Source organism: Crocodylus siamensis, chromosome 2 (assembly GCF_052110815.1).
Source record: "Crocodylus siamensis isolate JL-2025a chromosome 2, ASM5211081v1, whole genome shotgun sequence".
Taxonomy (NCBI): domain Eukaryota; kingdom Metazoa; phylum Chordata; order Crocodylia; family Crocodylidae; genus Crocodylus; species Crocodylus siamensis.
In genome coordinates, this window is record NC_143396.1 from 222,803,545 (window position 1) to 222,831,280 (window position 27,736).

Sequence of the window (27,736 nt, forward strand, 5' to 3'; positions counted from 1 at the left end):
GTAAGTAAAAAATGTCCCTTTGAAAAGAGGGCAAAAGGAGAATTGCAATGCATAGACATTATTTTGGGAAACTTAATTCCCAAGCTATTCTGAGCTAAGCACAGAGGGTTCCCAAGTAAATGCAGGCTTTTGACTGTTCAGAAAAATGTCTTTGACTTCATTTAGTAATAAAATGTTATTGCTTCTGTGTATCATTTGAGAAGCTGCTGATCTCAAAGCTAATAATCAGCCACGGAATCTTGAAATGTAGGTTTGGAATAGACCTCAAGCGGTCATTTCTAGTCCATCCTCCCCATCCTGAGGTGGCATAAGCAAAGAGCATACTCGACAGATGTTTTGCTGACCTGTTTTTAAAAACCTCCAGAGAAGGAAAATCTGCAACCCTCATAGGTGCTTAATTATCCTTATAACTAGACAGTTTTCCTACTTCATGTGTAACCCAAATCTTTTTTGCTGTAAATTAAGCCAAACTATTTCTTCTTCTACATCCAGTGAACATGAAGAACAATTGATCACATCTTCTGTATAACAGCTTTTTATATATTAGAACAGGGGTTTTCAACTTTTTTTAATAGGAATAGCCCTGGTGGCTTGGACTCGTGGGGTGGAGGGGAAGTGGCATGCAACTGGACGTGAAGCAGAGGCAGTGTGGGGTAGTGGCCGTGTGTGAGCTTCTCCCCCCACTGCATCCAGCCAGACTGAGGGTCCCTATGTGGCCTGCAGAGAAGCACCGTTGCCCTCACTCCCTGCTCCCCCACCCCTGCTCCTGAGATGTGGCGGTGCAGGGTGGTGGGTGGTGGCTCTCTGTCCCCACCTGGCCATGCATACCCCCTAGGGAAGGGGTTTTCAAACCTTTTGGAACACTGTTCCCCCACCGGCTGGACAGGGGGCATGGCATGTGGCGTGCAAGCTTCCTTCGCATCCAACCAGGTGGGCGGCACCTGCACAGCAACATGAGATCGTGCACGGCAGCACTCCATTCTCCACCTGCTTGCGTGTACCTGCTAGGGCCTTCTCAAGTACCCCTGGCAACCCCTGTATTAGAAGAATGTTAATATGTGCCCCTTTAGTCTCCTCTTGTCGAAACTAAACAAACCCAAGACTTTCAACCTTTCCTCATCAGTCATATCTTCTAACATCTTACCATACTTACCATAGCAGATTTGTTAGCATAAATACCATTCTTACCATACTTGTCCTCTGGACTATCTTCAATTTGTCTACATCCTTCTTAAAGTGTTCCAATTGTACTCCAATTAAGGCATCAGAAGCATTGAGTAGACTAGAATAATTATCTCCTTTGTATTCCTTTAACCCTCTTATTAATATATTCCAGAATTATAGTTGTCTTTCTCACCATATCATCACAGTGTTGACTCCTATTCAATTTGTGATCCACTGTAATTCCCAGATCCTTTCCTGAAGCAGTTTCTTAACCACCTATTCCTCATTATTTATTTCTGCATTTGATTTTTCCTTCCTAAGTGTAGTAGTTTGCACTTGTCTTTATTGAATTTCATCTTGTTTGTTTCAGGCCATTTCTTCAATTTTGCAAGACCATTTTGAATTTTCTTCTCTGACTTGCTTGCAATACCTCCCAGATTGGCATCACCCATGAATTTTATACATGTCTTCTCTTTCCATCAGCTAAGTCATTAATGGAAGTGTTTACTAGAATCAGACCAGGCTATATCCAGGAGGCCCACTTGAGATGTCCTTCAAGCTTGATAGAGTACAATTGATAATCTCTACTTTGAGTACAGTTTTTCAACCAGTTGTTGAAAAGACCTTAGGATGTTTTCATCTAGATGATATTTCATTAGTTTGCTTTTGAGACTATCAGGCAGGACAATATCAAAAGCTTTACCAAGGTCACGATCTATCACATTTACTACTTTCCTCTTATCCATGAAGCCAGTTTTCCTGTGAAGGTAGGAAATTAGATTGGTTTGACCTCATTGTCCTTGACAAATCCATGTTGTCTTGTTCTTATCCTCTTATTATCCTCAAGATGCTTATAAATTAATTATTTAATAATTTGTTCTAGTATACTTCCAGGTATCAAAGTTGGGTGACTCATCAATAATTCCCTGGTTCTTTCTTTTCCCTCTTCTTAAAGACAGGGACTATGTTTGTTATAGAGCTTAGTTAATAAATGAGGTACGACATAACACGTGCATCCATGTTGAAGGGAGCTTTGTGCACAGTCATTACTACACTGATTCATCATCATCCTCCTTGGAGAAAATGAGGTTTCTCGGCAGTGTGCTTATAAAGTACTTTCACAGGAGAACACAGTGGAAATACTATCTTTTGCTTCGAAATACCTTCTGTTAAAAAGAAAAGAAACATACAGCAACAGATAGGATAGTTTGGTAGCTCTGGGGACCTTGTGGAGATAAAATCATGCATTATTTAAATCCATAATCTCTGCTACTGATAACACATAATATTATTCCAAGTGAACAGGTTTGTGAAACCAAATTTAGTACAGCATTTATGTTGTATTTTATCTTTTAAACCTATTATAGATCAGTGTGGGGTGATGGGAAAGCAGATGGGAATGAGTTAACAGAACAGCTGAGTGGAAGGAAGAAAGAAGAGATGGTAAACACTGAGGAAGGATGAAAAGATTGAGATGAACGTAGAAAGCAAGGAGATTGAAGCTGACAGTAGAGAAACTGAAGAAGGGGGTTAGGGGAGGATGGAGCAAGCAACCAGCCTGCAGAGAGTCAGAACATTCTGAGGTCAAATTGACAAAAGCAATCTGGTAAGATCACTTGCTATTAGCAACTAGCGGCATAGGGGCAGGAGTGGGAGGGAGGGCATGATAGCCCCAGGTGGACCTTTGTCTTTCTACTCTACTGCCAACAGCATAGCCAAGAGATTCCTTTGTGCTTGAACTGCCTTTGCAGTTCAAGATGCCTTCATTTCTTCCCCTGGCTCACATAAAAGTTAGAGGCAGCACTTGAGATCTATTGCCCTTGTAGGGGATTATGTCCCAAATTTCACTTATACTTAGGTCCAAGCCCAGAATCAGTAGAGGAGCCCTTACTGTGCCACACCTTTTCCCCACAGCAACTCTTCCTGTCTCTAATCCCTGCCACAGGAAAACTTTTTTTCTCTAGTAGCTTTAACTTTGATTCCAAAGTTCTTTGTGTAACTGTACATATCAAACCTGAGTCACAGACACACATGGATCACCATAGTAGGTTTGTCTGATGGAATGAGGAGTAATCTTCTGGATACAGGCAACCCCCGCTTAGTGCTCTTAATTGGTTCCAGAAAAACCAAGTGCAAAGCAAAACCGCACTCAGTGAAACCCATTTCCCTATAGAAATAAATGTAAATAGAAATTAATTGGTTACTGCCTGCCCTGCTGCCACCTCTCCCCACTCCCCCACCCACCTGCTGGCACTCCAGCCCCACATACCAGCCTGGGCCTGTGCTCCTGCTGCTCCGCTCTAGGCTCCCACCAGTCCTGGCCCTGGGCACTAGCACAGGTCTCACGCTCGTGCCCAGCGTCCCCTCACTGCTTCTCACTACTGCCGCCTCTCCCCACCCACCTTGCCTGCCCGCTGGCCTCTCTGGCCCCACATGCCAGGCACTGGCACTACTGCTGCCCCACTCTGGGCACCGACCCTGGCCCTGGCCGTGGGCACCGGCACAGGCCCCGTGCTACTTGCTGTTACCACTCCTTCTCCCCACACCTCCCACCCCCTCCAGCCCAGGCACCGGTGCTCCTGCTGCCCTGTTTTGGGTGTGGGCTTCCACTGGCCCCGGCATGAGTCCCACACCCCAGCACAGGCCCCGTGCTCCTGCCCCCCGTCCTGGGTGCAGACCCCTGCCACACCTGGCCCTGGGCACCAGCTTGGGTCCTATACTGCTCCCCTTTTTGCACCTGCTTGTATCCACCATTCCCCCCGCCCACTCCGGCACCATGTGCCAGTTGTCCCACCCTAGGCCCTCATGCCTGCCTACCCGCTCACTACCACTCACTTACCTTCCACTTGCTGCTGCCACCACTGCTTCTCCCTTTCTGCCTGCCTGCAGAAACTCTGATTCCACTGAGCGCTATAGCGAAACTGGCTGAGCGCTCAGCAGAAATGGGTATTAATTCTAAATGAGCGTTATAGCAAAATAGTGCTAACTGAAACTGAAACTGCATTAAGCAGGGGTTGCCTGTAGTCAAAGGTGAAAAAAATAATTGTTGCTGCTGTTTGTACCGCATAGCATCCAGTTGGTAATCCTTTGGCCAAGCCAACTTCCTCCATTACATAGTGATTCACACCTCCATCTCCTTAGGTAAGCAATTTGAGTTCTTCAGTTGAATTGATTCTCATGCTGCAATTCTAGCCACCTCTTCATCACTGTTGATTCACTCCTCAAATTTATCCCATCTCCTGCCTCTACTTCTCTCTCCAAACAGAATGTCCCTAATTTCTTCCAAGAGTAAATTAACAAAATACAATAGGAAAGATCTTCCTCTTTCTGTTAACTCACATTCCCTTACCCCTTCCCCTTCTGTCACTTTCTCCTCCTCCTCCCCTATCAGAGTTTCTTCTCTAGTTCTCTAGTTTACTACAGTAGGTCCTCTGCATACCCCAATTACACATTTCCATTTCATGTTGATTTCCTGACACCCACTGTTACTCCTCTTTAGTCTCTCATTCTTCTTTTGCTGTTTTTCATCACAATTCAGCATGATTTTTAGTCTCTCCCATTGTTACAAAATTATAACTTTAGCCTTTACTAGTACAAATATGGGTCTACCTTCTTTCTTCCTTTCATCTGTAACTTCATTAAACATGCTTTTGCTCTAGCTTTCTTTGGGCCCTTTCTTTCCTCCCTTTACATCTTATATCTGAGCAAGTCCATTTCCAAAGTCACATTCTACTACCATTTCTAGGTGAAGAACTCACCGATCTACCTCCATATTCCAGACGAGGGGGTGAAATGTACTCTATCCAAGTTTGCAGATGACACTAAGCTATGGGGCGTAGTGGACATGCCAGAGGGCAGGGAACAGCTGCAAGCAGACCTGGACAGGTTAGACAAGTGGGCAGAAAACAACAGAATGCAGTTCAAAAAGGAGAAATGCAAAGTGCTGCATCTAGGGAGGAAAAATGTCCAGCACACCTACAGCCTAGGAAATGACCTGCTGGGTGGCACGGAGGTGGAAAGGGATCTTGGAGTCCTAGTGGACTCCAAGATGAACATGAGTCGGCAGTGTGACGAAACCATCAGAAAAGCCAATGGCACTTTATCGTGCATCAGCAGATGCATGACAAATAGGTCCAAGGAGGTGATACTTCCCCTCTATCGGGCGCTGGTCAGACCGCAGCTGGAGTACTGCGTGCAATTCTGGGCGCCGCACTTCAAGAAGGATGCGGATAACCTGGAGAGGGTCCAGAGAAGGGCCACTCATATGGTTAAGGGCCTGCAGGCCAAGCCCTACGAGGAGAGATTAGAGAAACTGGACCTTTTCAGCCTCCGCAAGAGAAGGTTGAGAGGCGACCTGGTGGCTGCCTATAAGTTCATCAGGGGGGCACAGAAGAGAATTGGTGAGTATTTATTCACCAAGGCGCCCCCAGGGGTTACAAGAAATAATGGCCACAAGCTAGAAGAGAGCAGATTTAGATTGGATATTAGGAGGAACTTCTTCACAGTTCGAGTGGCCAAGGTCTGGAACGGGCTCCCAAGGGAGGTGGTGCTCTCCACTACCCTGGGGGTATTCAAGAGAAGGTTGGATGTGTATCTAGCTGGGGTAATGTAGGCCCAGCACTCTTTCCTGCTTATGCAGGGTGTGACCGTCGGGCTAGCGGAGGGGGGGGGAGCACCCCCTTCGGAACAGCGTCCCGGGGGGAAGGGTGGTGCTATCCCCCTGGGTCCGGAGCAGATGTAAGATAATCAGGTCCCCGCCCTGGTTCTCGCCCGCCACGACTTGTTGTAAGGTTCAGTGGGACGGCTCCTGATTCTCCGTAGCCCGGGGTCCCCGACGGTCACGTTGCGGGGCTCCGCCACCCCTTAACACCCCGGCCTTACGCCTCCTGGGATTTCCCGTGGGCAAGTCCCCGGCCCTCGCCTGGGGTGCCCCGGTGATGCTTCTCACCGGGTCCCCTGCCCGGGGTAAAAACCTAGCCGGCGGGCACCCCCGCTTCCGGCCTGGGTCCTTCTGGGTTCCCCCTTTCGGTTCTGGCCCGCTGGTGTCCGGCGTTGGTCCAGGCGCTCACGGTGCCCCGTCGGGGTCCTCCCAGGTCCCAGCGCCGACTCCCGATCCGCAAACTCCGGGCGCCGTCGGGTCGCAGTCCCAGTACTCCCCGTCGCTGGAACCTTCGGCGTCCGGGCCGGTCCGCCACTCCCCGCTCTGGGTTCGGGGTCCGGCTGCCGCCGCTGCCCTACCCCCCAATGGGGTAAGTAGCCCCTCCCCGTCGGCGTCTGCGCTCCCGCCGGGTGCAGGTCCCCTTGCCGTCTCCTCTTCTGGGCTCCCTGTCTCCGCGGCAGGGAATCCCCCCTTCGGGCTCCTCCTCCCGGGTGCGTCCCGGCCGGCTGATTTTATTGCCGGCTCCCGGCCACCGGCACGGGCGCCGGCTTCCGGCGTAAACAAGCGGCGGATGTCCCGCTCGGGCTCCGCCGCCTCCGCGGGCGAGCCCCGCCCCGTCCCCCTGGGACATAACCCCCCCCGCCAGTTGCCTTGTGGCGGTTTGAGGGACCTCTCCGCCTCGGGTTTGATTCTCTGTGGATGTTCGTCTCGCGTTCCAGGTCCCCCACTGGAGGTCGTCGGTTCGGGGCATCTGGAGAGGAAGTCGGCTGTTATATTATCCTTTCCCGGGCGGTACTTAATTTGGAATTTAAAGGGCTGGAGGGCTAGTGCCCATCGCATAATCCGCGTGTTATCGGTCTTAGTAGAGTTAAGCCATCTAAGGGGGGCATGGTCGGTGATCAATGTAAACTTTCTCCCCAATAAATAATACCTAAAGTGTTCCACCGCCCACCGGATTGCCAGACACTCTCGCTCTATTGTTGAGTACCTGGTCTCGGCCGGGAGCAGTTTCCGGCTGGCATAGGCCACCGGTCGATCCACCCCAGCGTCCTGTTGTGTCAAGACGGCTCCTATAGCAACCTCGGAGGCGTCGGTCTGCAAAGTAAAAGGGTTCATAAAGTTAGGGGTACGTATCACCACTTCCTCGCATAAGGCCTTCTTTAAGGCCTGAAAACTCTGTAGCCTTGGTCCGGTCCATTCGAGTCCTTTCCCGGGTTTGCTTTTCAAAGCTTCGAACAATGGGGCCGCTACTTCGGAGAATCGGGGCACAAATCTCCGATAGTAATTTACCAGTCCCAAGAAGGAACGGAGTTGCTTAAGTGTTTGCGGGGGTTGGAAGGCCCGAATAGCCTGCACCTTGTCTTCTAACGGCCGTATAGTCCCCTGGCCCACTCGAAACCCTAGGTATTTCGTGTATCTTTGTGCCACCGCGCATTTGCGGGGGTTCGCCGTTAGGCCGGCTTGTCGTAGCTCCTGGAGTATCTCCCTGAGGGCCCACACGTGTCGGCCCCAGGAGCGCGTGAATATAACGATGTCGTCAAGGTAAGCCGCAGCGTACTTTGCATGCGGTGCCAGCAGCCGATTCATGAGGCGTTGGAACGTAGCGGCGGCCCCATGGAGGCCGAACGGCATCCTGACGAACTCGTATAGGCCCCAGGGGGTTCCGAAGGCCGTCTTTTGGCAGTCCTCCGGTCGCACCGGTATTTGCCAATACCCCTTCGCGAGGTCCAGGGTGGTTATGAACTTGGCGGCGCCGATGCGTTCTATCAGTTCTGTTACGCTAGGCATCGGGAAAGCGTCGAAGGTTGCCACCTCGTTTACTCGCCGGAAGTCGACGCATAGCCGCAGACTCCCGTCGGGTTTGCGTACAGGAACCAGGGCGCTCCGCCACGGGCTCCTTGACGGCCTAATCACCCCCAGTGCCCGCATCTTCTTTACTTCTTCGCGTACTTCCTTGGTCAGGTGATGTGGTATAGGCCGCCAACGATCCCGTACCACGACGCCGGGTGGGGTTGGGATGGAATGATACGCTGCTCTAGCCCACCCTGGTTCTTCAGAGAAGGTCCCTTGGAATTCCCTTATGAGGGTCCTTACTTCCTCTTTCTGGGGACCTGATAGCTCCATTCCTATTTTAATCTCCTCCAGGGTCGCCGGGGCCTTTCCTCCTCCCGCTGCTTCCGGGCTCCTTACGTTTTGTTGCTCCCTCTCTCCAAAGGCGGCCCAGCCCTCCGGCTGGTGCCACTCCCGCAGGAGGTTGACATGATAGATTTGCCGGGTGTTCCGATGCCCCGGGCGATGTACCTCATAATCGACAGGCCCCGCCCGTCGCGTGATCTCAAACGGTCCCTGCCACTGGGTTAACAGTTTACTGGTTGAGGTGGGTAGTAACACTAACACCTTTTGCCCTGGCTGGAATTCCCGTACCTTGGAGCGCGAGTCGTACCTCTCCTTCTGCCGTTGCTGAGCGTACCGTAGGTTGTCTGCCGCCAACTCGCGAGTCCTTCGGACTCGTTGCTGGAACTCTCTTTGATACCCGGACGGGCTGCCGATAGCTGCGGGTCCTTGTTCCCACTCCTCCCTAAGAATCTGTAGTAGGCCTCGTGGGCGATGGCCCAGCACTAATTCGAAAGGGGAATAGCCCAGGGATTCGGATGGGGCATCTCGCAGCACAAATAATGCCAGCGGCAGCATTAGGTCCCAACGCTGTGGGTCGCCCTGAACGCATCGCCGGAGCACCCTTTTCAGGGTACCATTGAATCGTTCTACCAACCCGTTGGTCTGTGGGTGGTACACTGAAGTTCGGAGCTGTTTGATTCGCAGGGTTTGGCATACCCCTCGTAAGACGCCCGACATGAAGTTCCGCCCTTGGTCCGTAAGGATCTCGCGGGGCACCCCTACTCGGGAGATCCAGCGTACCAACTCCTCCGCAATTCGCGGCGCCGTTACCGACCGCAGCGGGACTGCGTCTGGGTATCGAGTGGCGTAGTCCACAAACACCAAGATGAACCGGTGGCCACTGCTGCTGCGGGGCAACGGGCCCACCACATCCATAGCAACGCGCGAGAAAGGCACGTCCACAACGGGCAAGGGTCTTAAAGGGGCCCGTAGGGGCCGGTCCTCCCTAGCCTTCTGGCACACCGGGCATGCGGCGCACCGCCGGGCCACGTCTTCCCTCATCCGGGGCCAAAAGAACCATTGGGATATCTTCCCAAGGGTCCGGTCCCTGCCCAAGTGTCCCCCCATGGGGTTCGCATGGGCCAGTTGCCATACCACCTGCCGGAAACGGCCGGGCACCACCAGCTGTCCCCCCGCCCCGGTACCAACCTCCCCGTGCGGGATGTGATACAAGAGATTGTGCCTCACCTGGAACTCGCTGCCCCCATCCGGCTCCGTCTCCGGTTGGCGTCGCCCCTCTCGGGCCTTTGTCCACAGCTCGTGCAGCTCAAGATCCTCCTCTTGTCCTTGTCGGAACTGTGGTCCACTCGCGATGTCCTGCCAATCCACGAGGGGTTCTTCTCCCTCGGCCTCGCCAAACCACTCGTCCCGGACCCCCTGAGCCCGCCGGGCCATCTCTAGGTCCCGAACCCTCTCTAACACGTCGTAAAGAGGGGCCCAATCCCTACCCAGCAGCATATCACATGCCAGTTTGGGGGCGACCCCGACTAATATCTCGTCCCGAAATTCCATGACGTGCACCCGCACCCGGGCTCTATGGAGGGCCTGTGTCTCCCCATGGAGACACGCCACCCTTATGGGCTCCCCTTGCCACCGCTGCCCGGGTGGAAGGAGCTCTGCCTTAATCAACGATTGGGCGCACCCTGAATCCAGGACGGCCGAGAGCGGGCGGCCCTCCACGCGGGCTCTCACCGTGGGACGCTCCCACCGCGGTTCACCTTTCCCGGTCCCGAAGCTACAATCCATCGGCTCCCCCTGGGTTTGATCTCGGGGGTTTTCTCCCAACCTATGGGGGTATCCCTGGGGCCGCCGCCTATCCGTGTGCCGCCCTGGACATTCCCGGGCGAAGTGCCCCATCTCTCCACAATGCAAACACACCCCATCCCTATTTGGGGTTCTGGGGCCTGGTTTACGTCGCTCCGTTTCCCTGCTGGGTACCAGTCCCCGCCTCTCACGCGGGTAGTGCCACTCGGCCGCCATAAAGGACTCGGCCAATCTTACGGCGGCCTCGCAAGACTCTGGAGAGTGTTGGCGGACCCACCTCTGCGTCCGCTCTTCCAGGTCATTGATAAATTGCTCCATCACGATCTTATCCACCAGTGCGGCCAGCGTACACGTGGGCAGGCCGACCCACTTACCAAACAGATCCCTAAGGCGCTGCAACAGTACCCGGGGCCGCCTCTCCTCTGGTCCCTTCCGGGCCCGAAACAGCCGCCGATAATGTTCCGGGTTGATTTCGAGGCGGTATAAAATGGCAGCTTTAACAGCCTCATAGTCCCGGGCCTCTTCTCGCGATAAGGCTCTATAGGCCTCTTGGGCCTTACCCACCACTAGCGCCCCTAGCTGGCTCGCCCAGTAGGCCTTATCCAGCCCGAGCGTGATCGCTTGCCGCTCGAACGCCTCCAGGAAGGCCTCCGGATCGTCTTCTGCCGTCATTTTTGGCATCCGGGTGATCGGGGGGCCCTGTTGAGCCATCATCCTTTGCTGTGCCCCCAATAACTGGGTCACAGCCTGGAGCGTCTGGGCCACCAGGTCTGTTGCCGTCATCTCGGCTGTCTGCATCCCGCAATTCCCCCTAGATGGGGAATGGTCTTCCCGGCCAACGCACCACTTGTGACCGTCGGGCTAGCGGAGGGGGGGGGAGCACCCCCTTCGGAACAGCGTCCCGGGGGGAAGGGTGGTGCTATCCCCCTGGGTCCGGAGCAGATGTAAGATAATCAGGTCTCCGCCCTGGTTCTCGCCCGCCACGACTTGTTGTAAGGTTCAGTGGGACGGCTCCTGATTCTCCGTAGCCCGGGGTCCCCGACGGTCACGTTGCGGGGCTCCGCCACCCCTTAACACCCCGGCCTTACGCCTCCTGGGATTTCCCGTGGGCAAGTCCCCGGCCCTCGCCTGGGGTGCCCCGGTGATGCTTCTCACCGGGTCCCCTGCCCGGGGTAAAAACCTAGCCGGCGGGCACCCCCGCTTCCGGCCTGGGTCCTTCTGGGTTCCCCCTTTCGGTTCTGGCCCGCTGGTGTCCGGCGTTGGTCCAGGCGCTCACGGTGCCCCGTCGGGGTCCTCCCAGGTCCCAGCGCCGACTCCCGATCCGCAAACTCCGGGCGCCGTCGGGTCGCAGTCCCAGTACTCCCCGTCGCTGGAACCTTCGGCGTCCGGGCCGGTCCGCCACTCCCCGCTCTGGGTTCGGGGTCCGGCTGCCGCCGCTGCCCTACCCCCCAATGGGGTAAGTAGCCCCTCCCCGTCGGCGTCTGCGCTCCCGCCGGGTGCAGGTCCCCTTGCCGTCTCCTCTTCTGGGCTCCCTGTCTCCGCGGCAGGGAATCCCCCCTTCGGGCTCCTCCTCCCGGGTGCGTCCCGGCCGGCTGATTTTATTGCCGGCTCCCGGCCACCGGCACGGGCGCCGGCTTCCGGCGTAAACAAGCGGCGGATGTCCCGCTCGGGCTCCGCCGCCTCCGCGGGCGAGCCCCGCCCCGTCCCCCTGGGACACAGGGGGTCGGACTCGATGATCTATTGAGGTCCCTTCCGACCCTAGCATCTATGAATCTATGAATCTATGAATCTATTTCTGTCTACCTAAATTAAAATCTTGGCCTGTCTCTGACATTTCCTTGTGGATGACTTACTATCAGATCAAGATCCACATGGCTAAAACCACTTCCTTCCAACCTCTTTTCTCAAACATTGTGAATACCAGGGTTCCTAGTTTTCCATTCACCGCAGAAAAATGCAAAATCCATGTTTTTCTGCAACCTACCAGAAGTACAGCAGCATCCCATTGGTGGGGGGGAGTGGAGTGGCATTTCTGCTCTCTTTTATTTTTGCCATGGTTTTTGCCTCTCAGCCAATCAGTGAGGGGACAGCGGGGCACACTGCTGATTGGCCAAGAGCAGAAATGATGCCTTTTATCATGGGATACCACTACGATTTTGTTATGTCATGGAAAAATGTGTTTTTGTGTTTTTTACATGGAGATTTTCTGCTTTTTTTTCCCCTGGAAAACTAGGATCCCTGGTGATCACTATCACCATCCTGACTTTCACTCATGTGTATAAGCAAGGCACCATCGATAATTTGGAATTCTCTGGAGGTGCTTATTTTCAGGCTGGATCTAAATCTCGTAGATACTTTCTGCATAATATTTCTATGATACAGCCTTTCCGGTCCATCTACACCACCTAAACTCTTGTCCAAGTTTTTCATCATCTTCTGTTTCTATTATTATGAGACCTGTATGTCTGGACTTCAGAAAAACCATCTTCCCTACATACATTCATCCATAATGCTGCTACAAAATCATTTTCTTAGGCTGTTGCTTTAACATTGGCACTTCCCTGACTGGCATGCATCAAATGTTTCTGTATAGCATCAATGGCTATGACTACACAAAGAGGTCAGGATATGAATTAACAGTGCATCAGCTACTCCATAGTAATTGTTCATGTGCACATAGATGCACTGAAATAAATTCCAGATAGTTTGCTTCTCAGTGAAAGTGGAGTAGGTTTTCTCATGCTTACCTCATGGTAAAAGTTTGCATGTGGGCAGTTATTGTGAAATAGCTGATGCACTGTAAGTTCATACCCTAACATACCTTGTAACTTTTTCTTTGGCCATTCCCAAAAGTATCCTACTTATCGTTACTTTCAAAGCCCTTCACTTATTGCCATTCTTCCAGTCATCTCTCATTTATTCCTGAAAGGTCAACTCCTGTCACCAGTCTGTCCATGATATCTGTTTGATTTTCAAACCAACATTTTGTGCTTTCTTGTATGCAATCCCTCACACTTGGGGGGAGCTACCTATAAATCTCTGCAAATCTACCTGCTTATACTCCTTCAGATCCATCATTAAAACTCTCCTTTCTGCAATGCCTACAAAAAGCTTGACCATAGATAGGCTGCCTTTGGTTTAAGACCACTGCCCATCATGCTGATATTTGTCTCCTTATGCTCCAGGGCAGGGAACAGGGGCCCATCTGTATCCATCTGGTGTTTTTATCATAGATTATAAGCTTTCTTAGACAGGGACTATCTTTTTGTTCTGTGTTTGTACAGAGGTCCATGATGAGTACCTTTGGGTGTTATAGTAATACAACAAATACTCCTACTACTAACTACAAATAATAATAATATCATATTTACTCACATATCACATGCACCCTTTCCCCAAAATTGGGATTCATGCCCTGAGTGGAAAAGCAGATTTTTCTTTGCTAGTATAGAAATAAGCAAGTATACTAGAGCACACTGTCTGCTTGTTCTGGCTGTCAAAATGGATGCCACTTCTTCCTGGCTCAGCAAGCATAAGGGGCAGAATCCTGTTTTAACCTTCCCACCATCATGCCAGAAGATGCAACTGAGCTGGCTCAGGGCAAGTGAGCTGGTGCTTGTAATCTATATGGTCTTGTTGAGGTTTGTGAGACAGAAGCAACACTTTATTCTTTACAGGAATTCATATAAAAACTAAGATGAAACAGTCTTGATGCTGCCCTTGAAAGAGTCTGGGACCTACCTTTTTTGCCATTCTGTGACACCAGGAAGTTCCTGCTGCATCACCCAGACTGTCTCCTAGGATGCCACACTTCCTGGACACTATGTTTCCAGGAGTACTTATTCTATGTGGCACAGTTGGCCAGTGCTCTGGAAAAATGTTTTTTTTTCTACATTGTTTTCCAAAACATCAAAGTATGTGTCTTATTTCGGGTGTGCGGTATGTGAGAAAATATGGCATTTGGGGTGTTTATAGACATGCTCTGGGTGAAGGGGGTGGGGGAATGTTAATGAGCACAGCTCCAAAAGCCATGATAATTACAGTGCCTGAACTGTCACGTGTATCAGTGTCCTTGCGCTGAAAAAAGCAGGAGGAGTGCTTGAACTAACTCTCATCAAACAAGCTTTAGTTTAAAGTGCCCCACCGCTGTTTTTCAGCATGGGGACACTGATACACATGATGCTGGAGGCAGCTGGAGCACGTTAATTTCCACACTTCAGCAGACTCAATTAATCGAGTCTTCTCTGACATGCTGGAATGACAGTGCATCGGAGTAATCTGCATGTGCATAGGAACCCTGAGTGTCTATCAAGTAGAAGTCGGTGTTGACATGCATGAGTGGCAGACTGTCTTTTAAGAACAATGAATTGGTGTGGAATACTGCTGGCTACTACATCAAAGTACCAAGCTCTACACATTTTCTTGGATTTAACTTTAGCCACTTCGAGTTGTGCAATTGCCGATTTTATTATGCTTTCGAATATCTAGGGAAAAGATGTGATTTGTATTTAAGATGAAGTCAGTGTATGTTGTTCAGTACCATCTGCCACTTGTGAAAATTTATGGCTAAAAGTGTAAATATATATATTAAATGAGGGAAGGAGAGAAAAGAAAGTATGGAACCGCAGAGTCAGGGGCCCTGATTGTTGAATTATATTCACCTATCACACTGCTATGGGTGTAGTCTGCATGGGAGGAACAGAACCATCAGAGTAGATTGCCTCTAATGCTAACTAGCTCCAAGATCTGGAACATGTTCAAATCATGATACTGGGGGTCAAATGCTACACTTTCTTTCGGGCATTACATAATGGTGATGTAATGACTTCTTGTGGTCACTAAACCTTCTAAAGCATTTTTTCTAGGAGCAGGGATAGTAGCCCTATTTCAATTTTATAAAATACATATTAATTCCTTTAATTTCCTAAATGGCTATGCAGTGTTTAACAGCTGCTGTAATTCATCTCATAGGTGAAAAGCGCTGCATTTCAGGGATAAACAAGGTTCTGCCCTTATGCAATTTGTAAAACATAATATGATTCTTCTGAATGACAGTAGCTGTAATGCATCAAATTCATCCTATGGCACTCCCAAGGAAAATGTCAGGGATTATTTTTTTAAACTAGATACTCTCCCTCTGTAGGTCACAGTGCTGTTGACATTACCAAGGTGGCAAGAAGACACCGCATGTCGCCCTTTCCTCTTACATCTATGGACAAAGCCTTCATCACAGTCCTAGAGATGACTCCAGTGCTTGGAACAGAAATCATCAATTACCGAGGTACTTCACAAATGGTTGGGTTTTATTTCATTTGGGTTAGGTAGTTACTTCTATTATATCAGTTATTAGTACTTGAATTTCTAGTAATTGATAAGAGTATGGGAACAGAGGCCAGAATTCAGGGATCCCTCTCTTCCAGGGAAGTGCCCACTTTTCTAGGAGTTGGACCATGCATACTATCTTTCTGATGCTGTGACATTTGCATTTCTTTCTAGAGCAGGGGTGGGCAAAATATGGCCCGCGGGCCAAATCCAGCCCACCAGCCCATTCTGTCCGCCCCCGGGGGCCCCCCAAAATTTGGAAAATTAATATTTATCTGCCCCTAGCTGCCTGTCAAAGATGACAACAGCCAGGGGCAGTAGGACCCAGGGAAAGCCACGGCAGACTCCTGCAATAGCAAGGCCCACCCCCTAGCCAGAAGCCCCTGCAGGGGCTTCTAGTCTGGGACCATGGGGATGTTTGCACCTCCCTGCACCAGAGCGGGAGATTCAGGTAAGAACAGGAATGGCCATGGGGTTGGAAGTATGTGGGAGCACAGGGCCTATGTCGGGGCCCCAGGTCCCATGCTAGGGCCCTGGGGCCAGCACTGGCAGGATCCAGAGTGGGGCAGCAGGAGTGTGGGGCATGGGCTGGCAGGGCTCTATGGAGCTGGGCTGGGCTGCGCCAGCAGGGAAAGAGGGGAGCTGGCCCAGCTCCATAGAGCCCCTGCCAGCCAGGACCCCACACTCCTGCCACCTTGTTCTGGGCGCTACCACCCCTGGCCCTGGGGCACCAACATGGGCCCCATGCTCCTGTTGGGCTGCCATGCATCTTCTCACTCCCAGCCCCGCCTGCCTTAGCCCTGTGGTATAGGCGGGTACAACCACGAGCAGCCCTGACCCCATCCGGGCTGAGCAGCAGCAGCAGGGAATGAACTGGTGCTCAGCACAAGAGAAAAGCCGCCCCCCGACCACCAGTGCTCCCTGCTGCAGCTGGCCAGAACCCACACAGGGCTGCCTGCCTATCTGCCACATCACTGGAGCCCCGTGGGGCAGCAGTGGCAACAGAGACCAGGCACAGGCAACCCCATGTGGGCTATAGGCAGCTTCAGCAGGGAGCGCCAGAGGCAGGGGGCCACTTTTCCCCTGCGCTGAACACCAGTTTGTTTCCCGTCACTGCTGCTAGCCTGGGCCCCGTGACAGCTCCAGGTTCACCTGTCAGGCTGAGCGGCAGCAGCAGCTGAGAACAAACTGCTGCTGGGACAGAGGAAAGAGCTTCCCCCCTCCTGCTGCTACTGGGCAGTGTTTGCTGCAGCTGCCCTCCTGGAGCCCACGCCACACTAGGCTGTGGTACGTCTCCTTCATTGTCACTTGTGAGCTGCCCTGTGGCTGCCCCACACAGCCACAGCTCACAAGCGGTGGTGAAGGAGCCACACCGCAGCCTAGTGTGGTGCAGGTTCTGGGCGGGTGGCTACAGCAAACACTGCCCAGTGGCAACAAGCAGGGGGGAGCTGCTTTCCTCTGCCCCAGCAGCAGTTTTTGCCCAGCTGCTGCCGCTGCTCAGCTTGACAGGTGAGGTCAGAGCCAATGTGGGGCCCAAGCTAGCAGCAGCAGCGAGGAACAAACTGGTGCTCAGAATGGGGGAAAAGCGGCCTCCACTCCCCGCTGCTGGCGCTCCCTGCTGCAGCCAATGAGACACAACATGTGGCGTCACCAGCACCCTGTGGTGGCAATGGAGAGCAGGCACAAGCAGCCCTGTGTGGACTCAGACCAGCTGCAGCAGGGAGTGCTGACAGTGTGGATGTGTGCTTTTCCACCATGCTGAGCACCATTTTGTTCACCGCCACCGCTGCTCAGCCCAGACAGGTGAGCACAGGGTCGGGGATTCTCACAATCATCCCCACTGTACCGTGGGGCTGGGAGTGAGTGGGTGCATGGCATCCAGACTGGAGCACGGAGCCCGTGCCATTCATGCAGGGCCAGCACCAGTAGGGCCCAGAGCAAGGCAGCAGGAGCGTGGGGTCCCAGCCGGCAGGGGCTCTATGGAGCCGAGCCAGCTGCAGTCTCTTCATGTTGGCACAGCCCAGCCCGACTCCATAGACCACGGGTTCACAACCACTGAGCCACGGCTTCCTCCACTGGCAGTCACGTGCAGGCAGCAGGGCAGCCCCAGGAAAGAGGCAGCTGGCTCTGTGTGCCCCATCCCACTGCCATCTCCATGGCTGTGCCCAGTAAAGTGCACCAGGTACCAGGGCCCACAGCAGGCTGGGTAGTAGCAAGGGGATGTGGGCAGGGAAATGCCTAGAGCAAAGGACGGGGAGACAGCTCTGCTGCTTGCTCCTAGGAAAGGCAACAGAGCCCCTTCTTCCTGGGCAGTCTTACCTGTGTCCCCCCAAGCCACCACCTGCTCAGCCCCTTCTCCTACAGGGTCCCCCAGTGCCCCAACCCAATCTGATCCTTGCGACCCCGCCCCCACCTCATAAAAATTAAATTTAAACATGTAAAGTAAACTTAAATCTGTAAATTATATAGTTTGCAAGTCCACAGTATAAAAAGGTTGGGAACCCCTGCCATAGACCCCTGCCAGCCTGCACCCCATGCTCTGGGCCCTGCTGGTGCTGGTCCTGGGACATGGGTGCAGGCCCCCCATCCCCACCACTGCTTTCCCCACTTTCCTGCCCACCTACCAGCCGCTCTGCACCCTGTGGCTCCCATACCCACAATACCATCCCCACACACACCCATCCCCACAAATCCACATACCCACCCACCCACAGCTCCCTACAAACCCCACACCCACCCATACCCCCCCAACACTCCTACACACCCCACGCAATATATGAGTAAGACTGCATTCTGAGCTATTATGCAATCACTTCTATATATACAGCACAAATGCACACAAATCAGGACAAAATATATTTTTTAAATTAAAATATATTATTATGGGTGTTTGATTTTGAGTGTATAATTTGTTTTTCCCTCTAAGATGGCAAGCCCTTTTTCCCAGTGGAGTACTTCCAGGGGCAAGGGAGGGCTTTCCGGTGGCAAAGGTCAGAGGTTAATGGGGCAGGGCTTCCAGTCCCAAGATTGTGACCAGGGTGTGGGGACCTGTCAAGGGGCAGGACTACCCATGCAGCCCTTGACAGCTTGCCAAAACTCAGTAAGTGGTCCTCCACCCGAAATAATTGCCCGCCCCTGTTCTAAAGTGCACCAGCTTGAAGAGGAAGGGGACAGGATGCCACCAGCCCTGGCTACCTCATAGCTCAGTAGTTCGAGCACTTCCTGGGAAGTGTGAGAAGTATATTCAAACACCCTGTAACTAAATAGGGTCTATAATGCAGTCTCCTGCTTTTGAGCAAGTGTCCTTACTACCAGGCTACAATAAAAGTTAGATTGGCCCTCCTCCTCCTATCAAACAGCCTGTTTTTCTCTCCACTTATTTCATTGGTCCTTTGGTTGGTGAATGGGATGGAATAGGATCATGCCTAGTGACTTGTATATGTAAGATTAATGTAAGTGGCTTAAATATCTTAGAGACAAATGGAATGTGGGCCAAAACATTTAATTCACAGTGTAGTTTTCAATACTGAACAGTGTTCAGCATCATTGATGTTATTATCTTCATGATAGCTGATATCAATATTTCATCTACTTAAATACAAGACTTCTTTCCCCGAGAGCATTACTTCTTAAAATAAAAATAATACTGGTGAAAAGTGCTAGACTGATAGTTGTAGACATCATGTAAAGGAGATGCTAGGAATAGATTATAGTTTTCAGGTCTTACCTTACAAATTTCAATAGAACTCTAAAGAATAAATGACTACCCATACACTGTGGAAAAGCAACATGCAAATTAAATTAGGAGAGACCATTTATTTATGTGGGTGTGTATACATGGGCAAGGTGCTCCAACTGCAGCTGGCCCCCCTCCATATTGTGTTCTGTTGCCCTGTAACCTCTCCTTGTGGGACTGTTCACCCCTTTTTCAGACTGAGCTTAAAGGTTCAGTTGGAGCAATTATTTGCTCTAATTTACTCTATTTTATTTCTGTTTCTTCACTTACTCCTCTCTTCCTACCTGTCCAGCTCCAGTTCGATGGAGAGGCCACTCTAGCACTCTTCTCCTCTTCACCTAGTCAACCCAATCCTTCCCTTGGTCTCTGCTCTGCCATTAGCGGGGACCCCACCCTGCCATTGCTTCATTCTTTCATCACATCCTGACTGCTGCTCTACTTTCACTCCATCAAACTCATGATAATCCCAGTTGTTGGGAGGTCTCCAGTCATTTGCCGGTTGGACATCTGAATTTATATGTGAAAGCTAGCTGCCAGACTGCTTGCTCTTTCACGGAGATGCTGGCTGGTAGAGAGAGCCTTCAAACTAGGAACAGATTAAAGTTTGGAGTATCTGTACATAATCTTCATTCAAATTTGAAACTTGATTATTTTGGAGACTCAAAATACTGATCCCAACTGAGATTCTGTTCACCTAGGATTTATACAGTTGTCCCGCAGAACTAAGCCACTGAGGCTTTCTCCCTGACAGAAACGAAATACCGGTTAGGTGTTGTCATCTTTTTATTCTATCGTCTAAGGTCAAAAGCTTCAATGCCTGGCATTCTTGAACTATGTAGTATAAATGTAGAGATCCACATCACAACATAAAAGTAGTGAACCAGTTGTTTGATTTGATAGGATAATATGCCAATAACAGAGACCTGAGAAAACCATCCTAACTATAGTGTTAGAATGATGTAGTTATGATGGTCCAGGAAATTTGCAAGAGGCAAGGATTTCTTAATGTAACATCTTTTATTGGGCCAACTGTATAGTTGGGATAGAGTTAGACAAGCTTTCAAATGCAAAGCATTCTTCTGCAGATCACCTGAAGGAATACTTGGTAAAGCAGCCACTTGGAGGTTCCATGAATGGACCTGAAGAAGAATGCCATGCATTCAAAACTTGTCTAACTCTATCCCAACTATGCAGTTGGCCCAATAAAAGATATCACCCAAATAAATCCTTGCTTCATCCTAAACATGGAGTTGTTGACTCATAAAATGTAAGCATACACACAAAAGTGCAGTTTATCCAAAACTGTAACTTTGTTAGTATAATAAAGTCTCAAACTGAGTTATACCAACACACATCTTTAATTTGCCTCAGATATATGGCATTCCTTAAAGGCTTTCATTTTCACCACTTGCATGTCCAGGACACCAGACTTCTTTTAGGGTGCTTATATATTCCCAATTTTTTGTTCAACACATAAATTGAAGGGTGCCTGGTTTAGCCACAAATGTGTTAAGAAATTGTTAAGAAAAGTTAAGCTTTAATTTGATATATGGATAAGTTTCTATTTAATAAAATTAGATACTTCAAGTTATGAAACCAGGACATCTTCACAACTACTAAAGCTGTCATTAAACATTGATTATTTGTTCTTAAGGCTCAGAAATTGAACATTCCTCTCTTCCAAAACTGTGGGACCATATTAATGGTCTCTAGAATCCATGGAAGAAATTGGATTGCACTGAATTTTGAATCACTGCAATTTTATTTTTTTTTATTATTTAGTATTTAGTGCCTTGGCAAACTTAATTATTAATCATACTTGGAGGGCACAACATTATGTGGGTTTCAGTTCTTTACAGTGCATGACACATGTTGGAACAAGAGGACCTATATTTATAGGTCTTTTAGTAAACAAATAGCTTTATAATTCCAGGTTCTTGCATTGCTTCTGATTGACTATTTGAAAATTGTTCTGTAGAGGAATCATAAAGCAGTAGAGCATCTCTCCTTGAGGTCACATTATACGTAGCTGATATTTTGGTGGGGCACACCTGTGTATTGCAAGGTGGGAACTCTGGACTCTGCTTGAGAAGCAATACCTAGATTTCAGTTCCGTGTGTTACTCTCACTGCCTTTCAAAATAAACAGTTTATCAGAGGGCAGAGCCTAACCTTTTTTATATTTTTCATGTGATAGAAAATCATTTCTGTCTGACATTATAGGAGTCTCAACAGAATAAATCTGAAGGCTTTTCAGTGATACCTGCTACATTTGTTTCCTGTTTTAAAGTATCAAAGTGGTTGTCTACATTTAATAAAGTAGAACTGCGTTATACTGGACATGTCTACACATGCATTTACACCAGCTAAAATTTACTGTGCAGTAAGTAGGAATCGGCTGGCATCTACACATTAAGGTGACCTGGGACTAAATTTAGTCGCAGGTCAAAACAGCCTGCCATGTTCCCCTTTAGCCACTGGCGGAGCTCCAGCCTCTGGCCACGTGGCTGCCAGCACTTGGAACTAACTTTAATCCCAAATTCAAGCCAGGGCCAGCCAGGAGCCCTGGGGCTGGGCTCAGACCAGTCCCCTAGAGGCTGGATAGATCCAGCAGGAAGGCCCCCTGGGATACTGTGCAGTAAGGCGTCTATATGTGCATTACTGTGTATCGGGTGTAAATTTGATACCTGCATGATACAGGTTTCAAATGTACACTCAAGTTAGCTTAAGTCACCATATTTACTGCACAGTAGGGATGTGCATGTGTAGGTGCACAGCCATACTGTACTGTAATTTTGGTTACTGCACAGTAATTGCACACACGTAGACACCCCCATGTTCGTCTTCCTTGAAGAGTACCAATCTGGTAAAGTGAGGAATTCACTGATGTTTACTTGGGTACATTTACACACTTAACTCTGAATGCTGCGGGAATTTTTCAGTCTTTCCACATAGAAACCATAGAAAATTAAGGTTGAGAGGGGCCTCAGGAGGTCACCTAGTCCAACCCCCTGCTCAAGCACGGTTTGTTCATAGCAGGCTACCAACTGACAACCTCCTCCATGCCCATTGTACTAAGAATATGGGTTTGAATAAAGAACTGGCTTTTGGGCTGGGATTACAGCTGGAAATCTTTTTCAGACCACCCTACACTACGCCTCTGTGCTACCAGGGGATTCTCCTGGAGAACCCTGACTCGAGACTTGTCCAGCCCAAAGTGTAGTTGGTGTGCACTAGGTGTCCAACTGACAACCCCTCATGCCCACTCCACTAAAAATATAGGTTCAAATATTGAATTTGGCTGTGGGGTTATGGCTGGAAATTCTTTCTGTGTCATAGGGAGACTCTCCTGGAGATCTGACTAGAGTCTGGCTTGGTCCAAAGTGCAGTGGCTGTGTCAGGCTGATAACTCACAGCCCCTCAGCCACTGAATTAAGTATATAGACTTGAATAAGGAACTGGCTTTTGGGCAGGAATTTTGGCTATAAATCCTTTTTGGGTGACCTTACACTGTAACTCTGTACCACTGGGGTACTCTCCCAGAGATCCCTGACCAGAGTTTTGCCTGGTCCAGAGCACTGTTTGACTCTGCCAGACATAAACTGGTGGCCCCCTGTGCCCACTGTGCTGGGTATATGGGCTGGAGTGGGGAGCTGGCTTTTGGGCTGGAATTACAGCTGGAAATCTTTATCTTATCTTTATCTTATCTTGCTGGGGTCCTATGACCCCAGCTGACTTCCTGCCCTGACTTCCTGCCCTTTGGGCAGGGGACTGGACTCGATCTTCTGAGGTCCCTTCCAGCCCTAATGTCTATGAAATCTATGAAATCCCCAACTAAATTATCCTAGCCAAAGCTTTGTCTAGGTGGATCTTGAAAACATCCAAGGATGGAGATTTCACCACCTCTCCTTGTAACCTGCTCCAGTGTTTTAATGATCTCCCTAGTGAGAATTCTTCCTAATATCTAACCTAAACTTCCCCTTGCTGCAACTTGAGATCATTGTTCCTTGTTCTGTCATCTGCCACCACTGAGAACAGTCTAGCTCCATTCTCTTTTGAACCCCCTTCAGGTAGTTGAAGGCTGCTATTGAATTCCCCCTCAGTCTTCTCTTCTCTAAATTAAATAAGCCAAGTTCCCTCAGTCTTTCCTCAGAAGTCATGTCCCCCAGCCCCCTTACCATTTCTTTTGTCCTTCACTGGACTCTTTCCAATTTGTCCACATCCTTTCTGTGTAGTGCTGGGCCCAAAACTGAACACAGTACTCCAGATGTGGCCTCACCAGTGCTGAATAGAGGGGAATAATCACTTCCCTTGACCTACTGGAAACACACCTATCAATGCAGCCCAGTATGCCGTTAGCCATCTTGGCAACAAGGGCACACTGCTGGCATACATATATCCTTTTCTGCAGAGCTCCTGGCCAGTCAGTCAGCCCCCAGCCTGTACTGGTACATGGGACTGTTCCATCCTAAGTGCAAGACTTTGCATTTGTCCTTGTTGAACCTCATGAGATTCCTTTTGGCCCAATCCTCCAATTTGTCTACATCACTCTGAATCCTAGCCCTACTCTCCAACGTATCTACTACTCTCCCCAGCTGGGTGTCATCTGCAAACTTGCTAAGGATGTGCTCTATGTCATCTTCTAGGTCACTGATGAAGACACTGAACAAAACCAGCCCCCAGACCAACCCCTGGGGCACTCCATAGATACCAGCTGCCAACTAGACATCGAGCTATTGATTATTACTTTCTGAGCCTGATGCTCCAGCCAGTTTTCTATCCATTCATCTAGCCCATACTTCTGTAGCTTGCCTGTGAGAATGTTGTGGGAGACCGTATCAAAAGCCTTGCTAAAATCAAGGTACACATCTACCACTCTTCTGGCATTCACAGAGCCAGTCACCTAGTCATAGAAGGCAATCCTGTTGGTCAGGCATGACTTGCCCTTGGTAAATCCATGCTGACTGTCCCTAATCACCTTTTCATCTCCAAGTGCTTAGAAGTGGATTCCTTGAGGATCTTCTCCGTGATTTTTCCAGGGACTGAGGTGAGGTGAGGCTCACTGGTCTGTAGTTCCCTGGATCCTCCTTTTTCCCTTTCTTAAATATGGGCACTATGTTTGCAAGCATCCAGGACCTCTCCTGATCACCTTGAGTTTTCAAAGATGATGGCCAGTGGCTCTACAATCACACCAGCCAACTCCTTCAGCACCCTCAGATGCATCCCGATAGATTTGTACTGACCCATAGACTGGTGCTGCCCCATAGACTTGTACACATCCAGCTTTTCTAAATAGTCCCTAACCTGTTATTTCACCACTGTGAGCTGCTCACCACCTCCCCAAACTGTGCTGCCAGATGCAGTAGTCTGGGAGCCAACCTTGCCTATGAAGACTGAGGCAAAAAAGGCATTGAGCACTGCAGCCTTTTCTGCAACCTCTGTCACAAGGTTGCCTCCCTCATTCAGTAACAGACCCACACTTTCCCTGATCCTCCTCTTGCTACTTATAGAAACCCTTCTTGTTACCCTTCACATCCCTTGTTAGCTGCAACTCCAGTTGCGCTTTGGCCTCCCTGCCTTCATCCCTGCATGTCTGAGCAGTGCTGTTATATTCTTCCCCAGTTATTTGTCCAAGTTTCCACTTATTACAATCTTTCTTTTTGTGATTTAGTTGACTGAAGAGCTCCCTGCTAAGCCAAGCTGGTCTTCTGCCATGCTTGCTAGTCTTTCTGCGCATCAGAATGGTTTGTTTCTGCATCCACAGTAAGGCTTCTTTAAAGTACAGGCAGCTCTCCTGGACTCCTCTCCCCCTCAGTCTGGCCTCTCAGGGGATCCTACCCATGAATTCCCTGAGCAAGTCGAAGTCTGCTTTTCTGAAGTCCAGGGTCCTTACTCTGCTGCTTTCCATCCTTCCTTTCCTCAGGAGCCTGAACTCAATCATCATGTAGTCACTTCTGCCCAAGCTGCCATCAACTACTACATTCCCCACTACATGTGTGGAAATACTTTCTGTGTTACTTAATTTAATTATTTATACATCATCAATGAGTTCATTCCTCTTGACAGGCAATCACATAACTATATGGATTTAAGAATAATCTTTCCTAACACTCACCTGTGTTTAAAAAGGAAAGTACTAAGACAACTCAGCAGTCTGTTTTTCTTGCTGCGTCTTCAGCCATTTATTGTTTCCCAGATGTGTCAGTACCTTAGGAACTAGGAGTTTTTCTTTAGAGCAGGGGGGTCAAACTAACCCAGATCTGGACTATGGGACTCTTATGGGCTGAACTCAACTGTGGTGACATTGGAATAAGCAGTAGCCACATGAGTTAACACAGCTATTGCTCACCTCCCATCACCAGCATGTATCCCAAACAGGGCTCCATGCCCTGAATTTCCACAGCAGGCGCGCCTCTGTTTACTCTGCCCTCAAATTCCTGGCTCCTTTACCAGCCCTATGATCCACCTGACATGGCTCAGGAGGCCGAATCCAGCCTCTGGGCTTTATGTTTGACAGCCCTGTTGTAGGGGATATTTCAGGTTGGGGTAGACCCTTTCTTCTAAAGATGTAATATTTGTACTGTGTGTTTTGATGTCCCATCATCTCTGTGAACTTCACTCCTTTCTGCTGCTGCTCCCTGATTTTCTGTTCTGAAAAATTATTTGAATGGTGTATTTCTCAAGTTTACATTCTGAACCATTGCTCACACCACTTCTTTACTGGAGTGGTTTAGAATGGGAAGTTGATGATTTTCTTATTCCTCGGGAATTAGCATTCATTACTTGCATTCCACTATCATGTTGGCCCTCTATGGCAGTTACCTGGTAACAAACTTGGTCACTGTCTGATATAGTAGCCCTCTTTGTTTGACAGAAAGAGCATCTTGTGATTAGGGCAGAATAACTTGTTCTTGGTCAGGAAGGGACTAAATAGGGCTTCTGACTCAGACTAGTTCTACCCTCACTGTACCTGCCCTCCAGTCAATGCCTATAGAAAGAAGAGTGAAAGAGGGTAACCTGGTTCATGTGGGGGGGAACCAGAAGATGAAAATGAGCTCTGCTGCAATCAAGTAGTCCTGTGAGGGAGAACTCAAGGACAAGACCTTGCCCAACCTGAACAATCAGGGGATACTATGAACAAACCACTTGGGAGCAGCTTTAAGTACGTTGTTACAATACAATGAAGAGCGTAGGCAAACGAATGATACTAACCTCTCTCTTGTGGGGGTTGGACTAACCCTGGCCAATGGGGATGGAAAGACTGAGGAAAACCTGGTGTCAAACTTTCCTTCTCATTCATAGATATGGAACAGCTCCTCAAATTAATTGCTAAGCCCAGTTGCGAACATCAATGCCAGCAGTAACAGCTGCTCCATCAGGTGGCCTTCCAATAGTAATGGATAGCTAAAAGCAACTGGTGCAACAAATCACCTCCATGCTACAGCGACCTGCACCAGCAGCACCTGGAATATAGGAGTCCATAGACCCAGGTTTCCTCTTCAGGCTCACAAAGAGGAGGTCCTACCCAGAAGCATGTTTGAAAATCTTAGAAAGCATGCTACCAAAGGTCCTGTCAACGCTCAGGAGAGACAGATATCTGATGATCTGAAGAGCCTCAGAATGATCCAGATCAGTTTCTTCACAGCTCTGTAAGAGATGGCCTAAGCCAATCTACAAATATTGAAAGCATGACTTCAGTCTCAATAACAAAGCATACTTTTCCTCTTCTAGCCAAAAGCCCTGTAACTACAGTAGAGATCTACAGTCTTGCCTGTGTAGTTGTATTCTCCTAACATCTTGAAACGCCTGCAGGATCTAACATGTCCACTGGAAAAGACATGTGGCATGGGGCAATCAGGCCCAAGGTAACCACTTCCCTTGAGGCACTTCAAAACCACATGGCCATTTATTTCAGCTCTCTGAATCTAACATAAAGATTAAAGTTGGCAGCTGTTCCTATCATAAATTAGGTGAAGTTGAATCAGTGTCTTCACAGTACCCTGTCAGTCAAGGCCATGTAGCACTTGATATTAAAAGAAAAACAAATAAAGATTCAGATATTCCCTGTGGTGCAATGCCTGGTTTTGACAGTCCTGTAGGAGAGCTTGTTTTGAATCCTTCCATACTGCAGAATTTAAAATTTCTTACGTGGAAGATCATGCTTCTGGAGTCACTTATATCAGCTCATATACTTTAGGCATATGAGTGCATAAACTTCCGGCACTAGTGACTGGTCTTGATATGCTGCACCTTGTGAGAAAAAGGTGATGCTTTGGACTCAACCAAGATCCGCCCTCAGGGCAGTATCATCCTTCCATGTATGAATGATATTTATTCTTATGGCCTCATGAGCACATCAAGCAGTGGACCCTTCTCCATATATTCAGCAATAATAAATCTCTTTGAAGAAGACTGAAATCCTTTGAAAATCCACCCAGCTTTTTGCCTCTAAGCCATACAGCTACCAAGTAGGCGTGTCTAAATGGAAATTCAAGTGTACACCTTTTAGTTTTTGGCCTGGCTGAGCAGAAGTTAGAAGGCTCTGTCAAGGGTCATTCAGCACAAGACAAGGCTACCTTGGCTGCTCCTTCCAAAGATGTCTCTATTGCAGGCATCTAGAACACAGTGTCCTGGCCCATTCCTCTCCACAGCAAATCACACTGGAAGAAACCAATCCATTTCTGAGGCTTCATTTTC

The 27,736-nt window shown here is 49.4% G+C and overlaps 1 protein-coding gene across 9 annotated transcripts in view; it reads left to right on the forward strand.

Moving 5' to 3' along the window:
• The window catches only part of GPHN (gephyrin), a 612,917-nt gene that overhangs the window by 504,142 nt on the left and 81,039 nt on the right, over positions 1-27,736 (forward strand). For all 9 annotated transcript variants that reach the window (XM_090033171.1, XM_090033172.1, XM_090033174.1 and 6 more), the window contains one exon: positions 15,126-15,263. In XM_090033171.1, coding sequence (XP_089889297.1) covers positions 15,126-15,263 — 138 coding nt within the window. The remainder of the gene's footprint in view (positions 1-15,125; positions 15,264-27,736) is intronic.